A 15,995-nucleotide genomic window follows, 5' to 3' on the forward strand; every position below is an offset into this window, starting at 1 on the left:
GTTCCCACCGGAGTTCATGGGATTTCTACCATCACCTTCAGTGGGAGAAGGACCTTAATGTGGGGATTGAGGGAGTGTGCCCAAAACAGCTGACGACGGTAATTCATGTCTGTTCACAGCTGCAGCACAGTGGCCTGGCTCAACTGCTGCAAGGAATGGGGACGTGCCAGTCTGGTGCATTGGCATCTTTTACCAGGCTCTGCTCCTTTTCATTTCCAAGGGGAGCTGTAAGTAGACCCATAAGCACTGGGTATATCCAAGCCAGAGGCTGCCCTGGGCAAGACTCTGCCATAGTAGGAACATAGCCCCTCTGGCTCAGCCAGTTGGCACATTCCCATGGAGCCTGCACAGAAGCAGGGGCAAGATGTGTGAAGCCATCATCTCCACAGAAGGGAATCCCATTATCAGGCGTGTCAGCTCAGAGATGTGACTGGCACAGGGCAGGTTTTAGTGCCTCATTAACACCCTGCGATGAGGCATGGCAGTGGCTGATTTGATTTAAGGTTCATTTCCAGGCTGTGATTTAAGGGAAGATTTGCTTAATGTTCTTTAACAGACACTTCTTACTGGGAGCTTGAGTGCAGCTTAATGATGGCCTTATTTACTGGGATGTTCTCGCAGTGTTGAGGGGGGTCAGGCATGTGCTGGGAGACAATTACACAGTGGGGGAAGTGCACCTCACACCATAATGCTTATCGCTCCTATCCCCCAGGGACTTCCAAGCACTGTCCCTTCTCTGAAACAGGCCAGTCGCTGCCTCTCCTCCTCTTCCCAGGAAGCAGGTGGGCAGATGTCTCCTGGCTCTCTTGGGGTAGTTGGCTGCACAGGAAGGACATTTCCTGGCTCTCTTGGAGTAGACAGCTGTGCCCCCGTTCTTTTAGCTGAATATGGCGGATACAGCTATTTGCTCCTTACCTTAGGAGGTGTCGGGGAGAGTGATGGGAAAACCAGGGAGGAACGTACCCAGCTGTCTAATGATTAGAGCGAGGTACTTGGAAGCTGGACTCCTGAGCTCTATTCCCAGCTCTGCCAGTGACTTGCTGTTACACCTTGGGTCTCTCTAACACAGAGGTGATTATACCCCCTTCCCCTTCTGGGGGATGAGGGAATGTGAGGTTAATGTTTATGAAGCACTTGGAGCTCCTTGGCTGTGGGTGCTAAGGCAGGGCCAAGCACTCCAACACCCACTCCCCCAGCGCACAAGAGAAGACAGCAGGCTAGAGAAGGGTTTGTCATATTTTAATGACGTTGATCTTTGGTGTTTCCCTCGTTAGCACTCAGACTCTCCCCCTACCCTCCCGCCACAAGCTTGCTGGGATGGAGAGTTACAAACGAAAAGGAAAATCACATTTTAGACTAAAAACAAAATATTATCAGAGCCTTGATTTCTCCACTAGAAACTACATGTACAAGGTCAAGATTTCACATGCAACACCTTACGTCACAGACCCATACCTCATGCCCTGACCTGGAGCTGGAAAGCTTCCCTGCCCCCCTCCCCCCACGGGAAATGCAGCCCACCAATGGTGCCATGATACTGGCAGGCTTTGCCAAGATGGTGCATTCATGTTAATATTGGCACAGCTGGGGTGTGAAGATACTGGAGTATCCTTGTGCAAACTGCACCCTACCAGGAGGAGCCATGCCCACCTCACTCCCACACCTTGCATTTGCCCCCATTCTCTCCCTTCGTCTATAGCAGCTCGGTGCTAAGCTGACACTCAAAGAAAAGGTCCCCACTTCCGAGAGGCTCCTGGGCATATAAAGGATGGTGAAACCTAAGCCTGGCTCTTCTCACCCCAGCTCTGTTCCTGTGAAGACTGCAGACTGGACAGGAATCATGTTCTTTCTAGTCACCAAAATGCTCCACCCCTCCACCCTCCAAGGGGCACTAGGGCCATGCCATAGCATGGTACTCTGGCCTAGAAGACTCCTCCACTCCAACAGAAGAGCTGGGGCATCAAATACAGGATATGCCCAATAGGGTTGCTTGTCTCTGGAGGACACTGCAGGGCCCCCTTCCCTGATAGTTGTTCTTCTGCTCAATCCTTGGGGCTGCGGGCAAGGAGGGGGAAAGCACTCATTTTACAAAGGGTAACATTTACAGCAGTGCAGGTTTGGGGATATGCCCAGGGGATTCCCAGTGAACTGGGAAATTTGCACAAGGCTCAGATGAGCATTGTTAGAGATTGTTAATGTTCTTGTAGAAACTGTGCAGCAACATGGGTGCTGGAAGCTAAGATAAAATAAAGCTTCTTCCTCATGGGGTCCTATAGATCTGATGACTTCCCTTCCATTTCCTCCCTCTCCCCACAAGTACAGATGCCCCCTCAATTACTATTATCCTATCAGAGCCACAATACCCCACTCTTCCAGCTCCTGATCAACTGTGAGGTACAGGTCTCTGCTTAGCAGTACAAGGGTAGCACCAAGACACAATTCATCTCTACCTGTTCCGCGACTCCCCACTGGTGCTGTCGTTACTATAGTAGTTGGTATTGTCAGGAAGATGGTTATTATTAGTTAGGTCACTGTATTCAATTGGTCCCTCAGTGTCCATAGAGGACTGGGACTGCTCTGGCAGATCCAGTCTATCGGTTCCTTGTCCTTCACTCCTGCCAGAAGCTGCCTGTGGGCTCAGGCCATGCTCTGCCAGCTGCATAGACTCTGAAAGGATCCGTCCCTCTAGCTCAGCTGCCAACTCATGTGAGGTGGACTGCTGCATCAAGGCACCATCAGCTCCCATGGATTCCACACCAGTCTGAGAGCTGCGGTGAATCCGGTGACTCACAATGATGTTGTTGCCAAAGCCACCCATGGAGGCCATAGTGGTGCTCTGCTCCCGCTGGACCACAGCAGTCATGCCACCTTCAGCCATCAGCCTCTGAATCCTGCTGAGGGCGTCGTCCCCACCGGCCCCATATTCTGGACCTTCACCTGGAGGAGAGAACATACGAAGTGGCCTTAGTGCACAAGACACAACTAAGGGACAAAGAAAATCACATTGACCAGGTAGAAAGGAGAAAGCAGGATGGTCAGATGTAGCGTGGTGCACATGGACTAGGACAGATCAGCTACAAGGCACACTATCTCCTCTGCAGATGTGCAGGGTTTTTGCCAGACAGAACCTGGAGTTTGAGTATATTTTGTTTAACTTTTATTAAAGTGCCAAACTAGAGGAATTCAACTCTGAGGGGACACATCCTGCAGCAAAGAACATCTGCCCAAGCCACAAGAAAGCTGCCAGTTCATAGGACAGAGGATTGAACAATCCCTGCCAGCCAGCATCAGGGGTGGGTAATGTTGCCCAGTCTAACGGGCCCTGAGGCTTGACATTTGCTGTGGTGTAATTGCTGGGCACTAGGTAAAGCTCCTCAAACAACCACAGGTGAGAGAGTGTCCATGAAAGCCAGGCTCTCCAACAGAAAACAGCCAACACCACACAGCCAAAGTGACAAACCATCCTCAATAACCCACTACCTGCACATGCTACTCCTCTCCCCCACCACACCAGGGGAGGGGAGCAGTCACCATCTCCCAGAGCACTGAGAGTTGCACGCCCCTATTATGCCCCACCTAATCCAGAAAATATCCCATAGTGGCATGCCCTATCTCTTAAGGGTCAGCAGCACTAGCCCTGAGCTCACACGGCCAACAGACAGGCCCCCTCCAGCAGACCCCGCCCACTCTAAGGCCTTACAGATCAAAAGACAGACTGTGCAGCACGTCTGCTGGCCATTAGGCTGCTAAGCACAGCACAACCTCACCTCGAGCCGCTACATTCTGCACTAGCTGCAGCACAGGAGCAATTGCCAAAAGAAAGAGAGAGGCAACAGCACAGGTCACAGACTGGGATGGCAAGGAAGAATAATAAAAGATGCACCCTCGGCCAGTCCTGGAGACCCCTCCCTGCCACACATTCACACCCATCCTGGGCTCCCTCAGGTCTAGGAAAGAGAAATGGCATCCCTAAGACACACAGCAGAGTCTGGGAGGAAGCTCTTATCAAGCCATGCAAGTGTGGAGTGAAAAGGTCACAGACAGAGAGTTTCTTCCCAGCTATAAGAAAGGTCAGTGAGCCCACAGGGGAAGAGCACAGCTCAGCATGCATTGCAATAAACCAAACACTGTGCCATGTGGTAAGAGGGGCCCAGAACTCACCTCCAGAGCCCTTCCTCCGTTACCCTACAGAGACTCTCCCAGAAGGGGTCCCCCTCTGATCAGAGGGAGAGGCCAGGTTTGGAGTGGATAGCGATGTGTGTGTACACAGAGTAACCTTAGAGCAAGATTTGCGCCCGCACATCACCAGTGGAGAAGACTCAAGAGTCTAAGTATATGCGCCCCTATGGAGAGCAAAATACTACAAGAAATAAAGCCTAGCTAAAGGAAGAACAAGTCACCAGAGCAGACAGGTCTGGCCCCTCATCCACATACTCCATTAGCAGTAAACCTCATCCAGCCTGTTCAGGGAAAGGTTCTTATTCACTGGAATGTGTTGCAATCATTCCGCAGAGGGAAGCAGTAGCCTACCTGATTCTTATTAAAGAGATAAATCTCACTCCCAGCTCCACAAAGCCATCAGCGCTGATTAGCACAGAAGAGAAAGGAGCCAGCTTCTCTGGCAACAGGGGAAAGAACACAAGTATGAGCAAGACTATGGGGAATGTGTATGTGTGGAGGGCTGGTGTTTAAAAACCAATAAAACACTGAACTGGAGGGCAAAATTGATACTGCTATGGCAGTGGTATGGATAACATGGCTGTGATGAGGAAGCCGAGAGGTATTTTGCCTGGTCCAAACAATTTTTGTATCAGTATAACTATTTTGATGAGAACTTTTTTAAAAAAACCCATAAATTACACTCTTACAGCTCCCGGGGTAGACGCAACCATACTGGTGTCGGTTACTCCCTTTCCTGTAGGGGAAGAGCTGTACTGGTATAAAACACCTTTATGCTGACAGAACTGCATCCACACTGGAGAGGTTCAAATTGTGTATGTAGATGAGCCCTTCAGTACTCTTCCCTGCTGTAGAAATACTACAAATATTAGGGGTGAATTTAATGCTCACAAGTAGAAATATGGCAGAAAATGTTAACGCATAGGTAATTCAACACTGGAACAACATACCAAGGGGCAGAGTGGATTTTCCCTCATGTCAAGTGTTTTAATCAAGATTAGATGGCTTTTTAAATAATATGCTTAGCTCAACCACAAGTTCTGGGCTTGATGCAGGAATCATTGGTGAAATTCCGTGGCCTATGTGATACAGGAAATCAGTTTAGATCATCATAATGATCCCTTTTCTGGTCTTAAAATCTACAAAAGGGGGACTAGTTACGCAGACGAAGAAAGCAGAGGTTCTGTAAGCTTCCCCCTCCCACTTCTGCCAACGTTTCTCAATCTTGCCTTACAGTTTCCCCTACCATTCTAGCTCTGGGCTTTCCATGCAGCTTTGGTAATATTTTCAGTGTTGGCTTACAGCACCTATTTCAGCATGGGTACCCGGCACATAGCTTTGCCACCACACTTCAATCCTGACCTACAGCACTCCACTGTCAGCACTGCTCTTCTCCACTAACCGCCACAGCACCCTCAGATTCGTCAGCCCTGGTGAGAGGAGAGGATGATTTGCTTCGTAACTTTGGTGGGGTAGTAATCAGAAGTATAAGAAGAAGAACAGGCCTGCTGTGAATTACAGGACTGCAGTTCCACAGTGCAGTTCTGGGCACTCAACCTTCACTTTCAAGAGTTTATTATTCCTGGCACCAACAGTGGGCTGGGCACCTCATAGACAGAAACAATTACCAGGTCCCTGCCCCATGGAGCTTATATTAACTAGACAATGCACAGACCAAAATAGTGGGGGATGGGATGAAGTGAGACGCAGGACTGGATGGCAGACTGAGCGCCTGGCTTGGTTTGGAGCTTTCATTATGGAGGCATGGATACCATCATTTACTGACATTACCCTGAGAAGGAAGGTCTGGTTTGTGGACGAGAGGGTGGATACCTGGAGGACACAGATAGGTGGCTGCATGGAGGAAGGTGTAGAGACCATCGAGTATGAGGATGACAATAAGGACATCAATTCAGAACATTTGGATGAGGAAGAATCAAGCGCAGACAGGCAGACAGGCTGTGCAGGGCAATGAAGAAAAGGAGGAGGAGCTTGCACATGATACTTAGCTGTTGGGAACTAGTGCTGGGATTAAAAGGGCCAGATGTGGTAAGAGCAGTGGCAAGGAAGAACATCTTTGTGGCAGAATTCTGGGGAACATGTGGGTTGAGCATCTGGGAGGCCAGAGAGGAGGCAGCCACAACAGTCAGGGACTCCACAAGGGGTTTAGCCATGGGGACACAGATGAGAAAGTGATTTTTGGAGCTGCTGCGTAGGAAGAAGGGCAGGATTTAGAGACAGCATCAGGTGGGAGAGAGAGGTGAGAATAAAGCCGAGGCTTGAGCTTGCTGGGCAGAATGTCACCAGGAAGAACCTTACAATGGAAACCCAGGCTCACAGGTCAGAGATGCTGGTTACTTCATCTGTGCATTAACCTCTCCTCCTGCAGTCACTGGGGAATGACAGGATAGGTGAGACGTGTGTGTGCGGACAAGAGCCCTATAGGACTACACTAACTCCAGAAATGAAATACATGTTGGGGCTGAGTTGAAGCAGGTGCACTGAATTCCTCCTTTCTTGAGGCAAGTTAAAGCCAGGAGAGTCCAAGGGCCGGCTGAGGGAGATGCAAACCTTGCTGTTGCAACATGGCTGTTTGACTTTTGAGGGCATGGATGGTGAAATTCAGAAATCCCATGGACTGGCCTGGATGGTAACAGCCACCATCTGTCCAAGACAGAGGTTTGCAACCTTTTTTCTTTTGCAGACCTCTAAAAGATTTCAAATGAAGATGTGGACCCCTTTGTAAACTTTAGATATAGTCTGTGGACCCCCAGGGGTCCATGGACAACAGGCTGAAAACCATTGGTCCAGGAAATGCTCTCCAGGACCATGGAAAGCTGAGGTGCTGTAAAAGGGCAGAACATTCTGGGGCAGAGTTTATTTTGGTTGAGAGAATTATACATTTATACTTCTGAAGTGCTCGTGGGAGCTAAACGACATCAGCCCAACTGAAAACAAGACTCTTTGGACCAGTCCGGCCCAGTGACCAGGATCCCAGAACAGCTACTATAAGGAGCCCCTAATAAACCAGCCCCATAACCACTAAAGAGGCAATAAAAACACAACATGGCCTGCTCAGAGGGTGCACTGGAGCACTAGTGTATATGGGGCTAGGTGAAGCAAAGATGCAGGCCCTCAGGAGAGAAGGTCCTTCTTCCTATCCTGACAGGACCCTATACAGGGTAGCAGAAGGGAGTATATTCTACCACAGTGCGTACTCTTGGAACCAGCAGCAGTCAAAGCAGAGTGCAGGTCACAGGTCTACCACTCACAGCAGTCATGCTGCTGCCTTCAGCACTAGCTGCTGCATACAATTGCTTTTCAAGGGCAGCCACGCGTAAAGTGCATTGCTCTAATCTAGCCTAGATTGAAGGGGTGCAGGTCCGCACAGTGCAGTTGGTATCTTCAAGAAAGTTTAAATCCCAAGTGAAGAAAGCTTCTTCTAAGCACCGCCAAGACGTAAGATTCTATGTTCAGCTCCTGGTGGCCATTCCCACAGCATGCACCACGCTGCCTGGGGCAAACTGCAAAGGGACAACATTCACTGAACAAGCTAATTCCTCCAGACATTTCCCCCTTCTCTGGGCAATACCCCCATCTTTCAGAGGTTGAGCTTCGGTCAGCATCTCATCCTCTGCTAGACAGAGACAGAACGGCTTTGGTGAGAACATCCGTAGCATATTGATCACAATTCAGACTGTACTGCCGCATGTGAATAACTAAGTCCTTTGTTACTAAGTATCTGGCAACGCTAGAAATAGAAAGCATTAGAAATCCAGAGCTCACAGTATTAGCTAGGCCCGGGGCATGCAAACCAGTTCCTAACTTTAGAGGCTGTGAATACCTGCCAGGTATCTCCCCGCTCTCTTCACACCCCGCCCCCGGCCATGCATATGCCCTGGGGTTACAAGTCAGCCAAAATTTTCATCTGGTGCTTCTGCCCCCGAGATTAAGAGCACACGCTGAATATAAGCATTCCCTGTAAGAAGCCTTCAGGCAGATCATGCCACACCATCCTTAACTCTCCCCTACCCCTTAATTCAGATCACGCGCTTTACTAAGCTGTGCCTGGAGTGGAATTCCAGGGTTTGAGGCCGTTGCCTGCTCAGGAAAGCAAGTGCTGATTCCACAACAGCAGGGCCTGCTGCTCAACAATTTATCATGTCAGGAGCCACCAGATTAAGAAACCCGAAAGTGCAGAGAAATGAGTGAGAGCTTCTAGAAAAAGGCCACAGAGGACTGGCCTGCAATATCATTGCTGCACCCACTGGCTTGGTCACTCCAGTCCCTTACCCACATACAGCTAAGCAACGCATCTTGCTTTTCCTTGGTGCATTTTATTCCTTTTCTTTCCCCCTCCTCTCAAGTTTACAGCAATTGCCTCAGCTACAAGGCAGCAGAGACACTGTCTCACACAGCCTGTCCCATCAGTTGGATAAGATCAGGACAAGGAGGAGGAAAAGCTGGGCTGGTGACTGAGTGTCTCACTGCAGGTCTTCCATATCTTTCAGACTCTACTGAGGTTTTGCCTGGTACTCAATGTAAGAAGACGGCTAGTATAAGGGGAATGAGCTAAGCGACAGTTCATTTCACTTTTCCATTAAGAAGATATTCAATCTCTCCTCACCTTAAAGCTCAACAAGTGTGTTGGGACCTCCCAGACCCTGCAAAGCCCTCTCCTACACACTGCACAGAGGGCAGTCCGGAGGTTTGCCTTGCCCAGCTGCCCCTGCATTGCCTTTCTTAAGAGGGCTGAGTCAGCCTGCTCAGTAGTGTGAGGCTTTTTCACGGCTATTTGTATGACATGCCCAAGTAACAAGTAACTCCCTTTTGTTTCTGGATGGGGCATGACCCCGTGACTCCCCAAAGGTGGGTCTTTCTGAAATGGTTTCTGCTGCCCTAGGTTTTGGGAACACCACTTTCTTGACTGCTGGAGAATTTTCCATAGTGCTAAGCAGCTCCTGAGAAAAATCTCTGCATGATCCCAAGCACTTTCTTGTGGAATACAGTGTTTTTTCCTAGCAGCTCCCCAGAATTAATAGCAATGAGCAGAGATAAGAGTGACAGAGCTATGAGGACAACTGGCACAGCAGATGGCTTTAGGTAATGCTCACACTGCAGCAACATGGTCTAGGCCAAGAGACAATGGCAATTCTTTGGTGAGCCAGGAAAGCAGCAAAGACCTCACAGCACACCAGAGGCAGAATTCAGATTAGCAGGCAGTCAGCTCCACAAGTGAGGGCACTGAGTGGAATGTGAATGTGGACCTATCACAGGGAGAAGGAACAGCTGCTCATCTTCCACCTGGGTTGCTCCTATGTCAGAATTCATCTCGCAGCAGAAACTGACCTTGAAACACCTGAACTGCTTTGCCTTTCACCTGAGATAGGGATAAACCAGCTCCACTCTGTCAGGCACTGAACAGGATCGCTGAGTCCAGCAAATAGCCCAAAGCCAGCAGGCTGGGGCTCCTTTGAGGAATGCAAATATTAAACAGCGTTTCCCATAGCATCAAAGTTATAAGGCACTTCCCAAGAGTCCAAAAGATTCGTATTCCTATTCCAAAACAAATGCAAAGCCATAGGCAGAGCTTATGAATACTTATCCCAAAGAGTAGGGGATTCGATCAGTCTGTGCAGCAGGCCCCAATACCATATTAGGAAGTATGACAGAATCATCTTCCCTAGTTGTTGGAAACCAACTCAGATGTCCTCTGCTAAGCTGCTCTAGGAACAGGAGAATTTTGTATGGAGTAGCAAGATTACAAAGAGGAAATTTATAATGATTCCAATAAAGCTGAGAGATATCGGGCAGGAACTTTAAGCTAGCAGAGGAAATAAAGGACTTTCCATGGGACAAAGAAAGGGGGTGATGTTTATGTTCCTGATGCAGGGATAGCAACGTAACACATGATTAGCATGGACCCAACGGGCAGCAGGGCTTGGATTGGTCTGATTTGTGGTAGTATGGCATATTGGCACTTCCCTCCTATGTGTATTTTGTTCTCCAAAATATCAACTTCCTTTTTTTTTAAAAAAAAGTCAGTCTTTAGCTGTTATGGTTGTGAGCATCAAAAACAGGAATCAAGTATAAATGATGGAGAGATGTCTATTATGTGAGAATGTAGAATGTAGAACAATAGCTCAGAGGTGTGATTGAACTGCCCCATTAACTTGGACACTCAAGGATAATTCAAATGTCAACACTGTTAACTATTTCATACCTCATGTAAGGAAGGAACAGGAGGGTCACAGTTCTGCACAATCTACTGTGAGTTATGTCTCATTTTGTTGACACACAGGATATCTCGACTTATTTTTTCCACAATCAAGCAACCAATGCCAAGGATTTAAATCCATATTGGAAGCTTTTCTAAAAGCTATGTGTTAGGAATTATTTTGGGGAAATTCTGTGACCTGTGCTATACAGGAGGTCAGATTAGATGATGATTTAGTTGGGGTTGGATTAGATGACCTCCTCCCTCCCAATCCTAATCTTCTATGATGATCACAATGGTCCCCATCTTGCCTTGGAATCTATACATTGATTCTAGCAGAACCCATGGCCATATGCAAGCCCCACTGAGGGGCAACTAAGCTCCAGGAGCCCTGGGGAGCTCAGAGAGTAGGCACAATCCTTTTGAACATTAGCACAAACTACTCAGTAGTGAATCGCCAAAATGAGACACGTGGGTGGAATTTATTTTGCGGGAAGATCTTAGAGTATCACCACCATTTCTCATCCACAATTTGACCTCTGAAGAGGAAGGAACTTGAAAGGGAATCACAAAGGATCCCATGGTATATGCCACTCATAAATGATCTATCCTCTCTAGCTAATCCTTTTCATCAGAGGATCTCTTACAGACAGTAGCTGAATTCACAACACCACATGGATTACCGTGCATATTTTAGAGAGGACAACCTGTGGCACTGAAAAGTTAAATGATTTGTCTATGCTTCTACTTTGAAAGTCAGTGGCAGATCTGGAAATAGAACCCAAGAGTCTTTTGCTCTGATTATTACACGTCAATGGCATGGAAAGAACCTATACAGCATTATCAGAATGCTGTGTCCATTTCCTATTTAGCATTCAGTCTCAGCTGGTGGTAGTGCTGCATAACTCCCCATTCTATGCCCTGCAGCACTCTATCCTATCTGCTATACAAGAAAAAGCTACACGTCCATGGGTACCAGGAGCACACTTAGGCCTGGTATACAATTAACATTTAGATGAACCTAGCTTCATCACTCAGGGGTGAGAAAAATTCACAAAGCCCTGAGTAACGTAGTTAAGTGGACCTAACTCCCAGTGTAGCAGTGGCTAGGTTGACACAAGAATTCCACCACTGCTTGGGGTGGTGGATTACCTACATCAATGGAAAAACCTCTTCTGTCAATATAGGAAGCATCTACATTATGGTGCTACAGTGGCATAGCTGTAGTGCTAGACATGGCATTAGGTGTGTGTTTGCTCAGTGAGCATTGCTGAGGTCTTCACAGGGTGTTTCACTTACATCAGGATCCAGGGTCCTGTATGTTTCACGCATACAGGACATCTCCTGGCTACTTGCAGCTTGTAAGGCTCAGCATATACTAGCCCAAGTGCAATTTCCTGGCTTTAGTTTTAGAACCTCTTTCCAGTTGTAAGCATCCAATTAATTAAGTCAGAGAAACAACACCTCTAAGCGCCCAGGTCACATGGCTATTTGTACTGGACTGTAAAACAGGCTGGACTGATTACAATCAAGTTAGAGAAACCAGAAGCTGCACATTCATGAGAATAGTCATCCTCGTCTCCCAAAAGACAGACAAGGTGACCTACTGACAACAGATCTTCTCATTTCTAGGATTCTATACACTCATACCGCACTTATCTGCTCAATAGGTATTAAAGTGTCTGGATTACAACCCACCGCAAGCACAGGCAGATGCTGGGAGTTGGGATGATAAATGCCAGTCACCAGTCACCCATCAGGGGTGTGTTTTGTTTTATTTGTTTTAAGTTAATTTAGTGATAATAAAAGAGAGGGACTGATATATATTGATAGGGCAGGCAGACTGTTGCACAAGCTTTCTTCACTCAGCTCTGCCAACACTCCTCAATCTTAACCTACAGCACCTCTCCTTTAATATTCCAGTCCTTGACTTCTCCTGATAAATACCGCCAGTTCAGCCAAATTGTGTTGATTTAGTGATGTGTACAAATGTCAATTAGAGACTACAGTGGAAGCCATCAAATCCATGTCCCTTCTGTCATGGTCTGGATTAGAACTCACGTTGTTGTTGAGACATCCTCCTTGTTTCTAAGTGAGATTTAATTTGGCCGTTAGGCAAGCAAGACCCTCCCCACTGCATCTCTTAATTTCCAGGGAAATTGAGCAATGCAAATTCCAACTGGGTGCTTTTATTTAAGACTCTGTGTTAGAGCCCACTCACAATTGCCCCTACATCTGTTAATTTAAAAGGAAGCAGGAGCCAGACAAATTTTTCAGGAGCCAAAACAATTTTCAAATATTTCTTAGTGCCTTTCTCACAGCTTTTCACCCAAACCCAGGTCTCTTTGGCTTATGCATGCTTCACAGGCGATACAGTTCACAAGGCAGTGATTAACTAACGAAAAATGCAACATGTGCACTAGAGGGATTTGCTTCTAATAAATTCACTCCCTGTACATTCATTCTTCCAAAGCAGGCACAAAGACAAAAGTCTCTGCAGAGCTTATCATGGAGAGAAGGAAACTGTATTTAAACACAGAGAGAACTTAATTAGATTTTTGATGATACATTGCATATTTCTTTCCATAGAAAGTATACATGTGAGAGGTGCCCTGACATGGAATTCCCCACACCAGGAGAGTGGGCAGCAGGTGTTTCAGAAAGCCACGCCCTTGTTTCCAAAGGAGCTGCAATGTACACTTGCTTTCTTCTTTCTCATTACGAAACTGGTCACTAAACACTTCCCTTGGCGCTGGCCAGACACATCTGTTTCATCCATCCTGCTGAGTGTTTCCAGTAATACTACTAAATCCTTATATAGTGTTTTACATCTTCAGAGCTCTATACAAAACATGAATTAATACTCACACCCGCACTGGGATGTACTACAGGGAAGGTCTGTCCCCATTTTACAGACAGATTAAATAACATGCCCAATGTCACACACTGAGTTAGTGGTAGCACTGGGATTCATGTTTAGGAGTTCCTGGCGGCTAGTCCTGTGATCTTACTATTAGACAATGCTGTTTCCCTTTTAAAATGGCAGCAGAAGCTCAATATGGTTGAAAATTTTGGCAGGTGCAGAAAACAAGCAATCCATCAAAAAGGCAGTGAGGCATTTGAACAGCCTAGTGTAATGTGCAATTCTGCTAGTGCCAGACATGGTGAAAGCACGAACGTGGACTGGCTGATGACAGCCTGACCCTGCTCTGAGCAGGGTTAGATGACAGTCTGATAAAACTGGCAGCCACTTTACACCAGTGCTCCCAATATTTCCAGCACAAATGGAACTATGATAGCGTTACAACAATCACAGGATCTTCAGCATAGATGCAGCCCTAGAGAGTAAGTTGCCTCATCATTACCCACTTCTGAATCTTCTACCAAAGGCAACTACCAACAACCTAGCAATGTTCCCTGTTTACTATAGACAAACAGACTGTTTAAAATCATGGACAGTACAGCTAATTTCACACAATCACTGGGCAGACTCTGAAGATCACCAAATGGCTCAGGCTACGTTAGAGCAAAGTGCTGCTAACTGGTTCTTGGAAGGAGCAGGTCAGTGATGGAAGTGTGCTGGCTAATTGGCTGGGATGCCAGTCCCAGAGGATCCAGTTTATCCAAATCCTCTGATCCTAACATAACCCCAGTGCAAGAGGGAAAGCGGCTTACTGGTATCTGGTAGTGAGTTTCAGTTGGCTTGATAAGCTGAATGTACCCCAACTCACTAATATCTAACCTCAATTCAAAAGTTGTCATGTAAGATATCAATAGAATGCTAATACCATATGGATCATTAAGATCATTAATATTATCTATGTAAGGAGGACAAATTCAAAATTACAAACATACTGGAAATTATGTTATCAAAGTGTGTGCCAGACAAGGCTAATGTTACCTCACCCTAGCCAAAGGAATATGGTTCTGCCACCTCAAAGGTTCCAAGGTACATTAAGAGACAATAGCACTGTAATTTATGCAGAAGATAAACAGGACTATCAAACCAACGGGGGAGGAGATAATTACTCAGCATCATGGCAGGGGGAAGAAATTGCAGGAACAGATCAATCTGCATTTTAGCAAACACCAGCATGAAAATTCCTTCAGCAGGAAACTCTATGTCACCTTTCTCACAGCTCGAATGAACTTTATTTGGGGAAGAATCCATTTCAAAGATTTACTGGACTATAAAGAGAGACCTCAAGTGATCTTTCACCTAATATGACAAAGGAACAGAACGCGTCAGACTTTGTGGGAGATCCTGACCAGAGGGATTGGTCAGCCATTTTGTTGGAAGGTATGTGAGAGAATCTTACCTTGAACAAAAACTGTAGCTTATTTTGTTAAGTCTTAGTCTTTCAAAAGCATGTTTCACATTTGTTTGCTTGTAACCACTTCTAATTCTATCCTTTATACTTGAACTCACTTAAAATCCACTCTCTTTCGTTAATAAACTTGTTTTACTCTTAATTTAAACCAACCCAGTGCTGGGTTTGACTTAAAATTGATGTTAACTCCAGTTACTGTGGCAAGCTGCTGGGTATCGTATCTTTAAAGGAACAAACAAACCTTAATGCCTCTCAGGAGAGGGCTGGACATTGCAGAGCACAGAGTTTTGGGAAAATCTGGGGCTGGGGATGTTGGGGTCTTCTTGCCATGTTTAAGCAAGGCTGGTGGATACCAGAGTGTGGCAGTGGTATAACAAGCAGGCTGCTGGAATCAGAGCACTAAAGCAGGGCTGCTTAACATACAGACATTCAGAGCATGCTTGTATGCTGGCTGGAAGAGAGCTACAGCAGCAGACACTGTGAGACACTCAGGGTTACAGAGCTGACAGTGACACATCACCTCACCGGTAGGGATTGCACCCCAGAACGTAACAGTGCTAAATGGTTGGGATGCCAGCCACAGAGGAGCCAGTCTATCCGAACCATCCTTCTCACTTCAGAGGAGTCTGGACCACCAGCATGTGGGAAAAGAATAGGTTTCCTTGCAATAGCCCTATCCTGCTGAATTTCAGCTTTTTAGGGTCTTATGCTCTGATGGACTTATAGTTAAGTAGTTCCTATATTCTGAGCTGCTTTTGGGCTTTTGTATGCTTCTGCTGATGGGCAGAAGCAACGAACCAATAAGATCCACTGAAGAATAATAATGCTCTGCCCATCTCTAGTGCCTCCTTCCACGCTACAAACAATTAATTTATTCCTCTCAGAACCCCCTTGGCAGGTGTTAGTTCATTTTGCAGGTGAAGTGATTTGCCCAAGGTGAGCCAATGGCTGAGCCAGCAACAAAGCTCACAAGGCCATGCTGCCAGTCCACAAAAAGCAGAGGGGACGGGAGGAGGCATTTTACAAAGACTCCTCTCTTCTCAAAGTGCCAGATTTGAGGCACCCTGAGAACTAGCATTGCAAGATGATGCCACATGAATATGAGGAGGGGCTCAGGCCCTCGTTTCACGGGCTCAGGCTCTCAGCACAACCAGCATTTCAGCTTTACTGATGACCTGTGCCTGCCCCAGGTGCTAGTGTACATGAAGCCACGTGAAAATTTCTAACTGGACTCTTCCAACCAACCTGCCCACCTGTCTGGGACCTGC

General features: G+C 46.9%; 1 protein-coding gene across 3 annotated transcripts in view; it reads right to left on the reverse strand.

Annotated features, from left to right (window-relative positions):
• Window positions 1–1,222: 1,222 nt before the first annotated feature.
• Window positions 1,223–15,995, reverse strand: part of AMBRA1 (autophagy and beclin 1 regulator 1) — a 190,450-nt gene continuing 175,677 nt past the window's right edge. For all 3 annotated transcript variants that reach the window (XM_067557650.1, XM_067557649.1, XM_067557648.1), the window contains one exon: window positions 1,223–2,937. In XM_067557650.1, coding sequence (XP_067413751.1) covers window positions 2,447–2,937 — 491 coding nt within the window. In that variant the 3' untranslated portion in view covers window positions 1,223–2,446. The remainder of the gene's footprint in view (window positions 2,938–15,995) is intronic.

The sequence above is a fragment of the Emydura macquarii genome, unplaced genomic scaffold, assembly GCF_026122565.2.
Source record: "Emydura macquarii macquarii isolate MOO-44397 ecotype Brisbane River unplaced genomic scaffold, CSIRO-AGI_Emac_v2 contig_1876, whole genome shotgun sequence".
NCBI classification, from domain to species: Eukaryota; Metazoa; Chordata; order Testudines; family Chelidae; genus Emydura; species Emydura macquarii.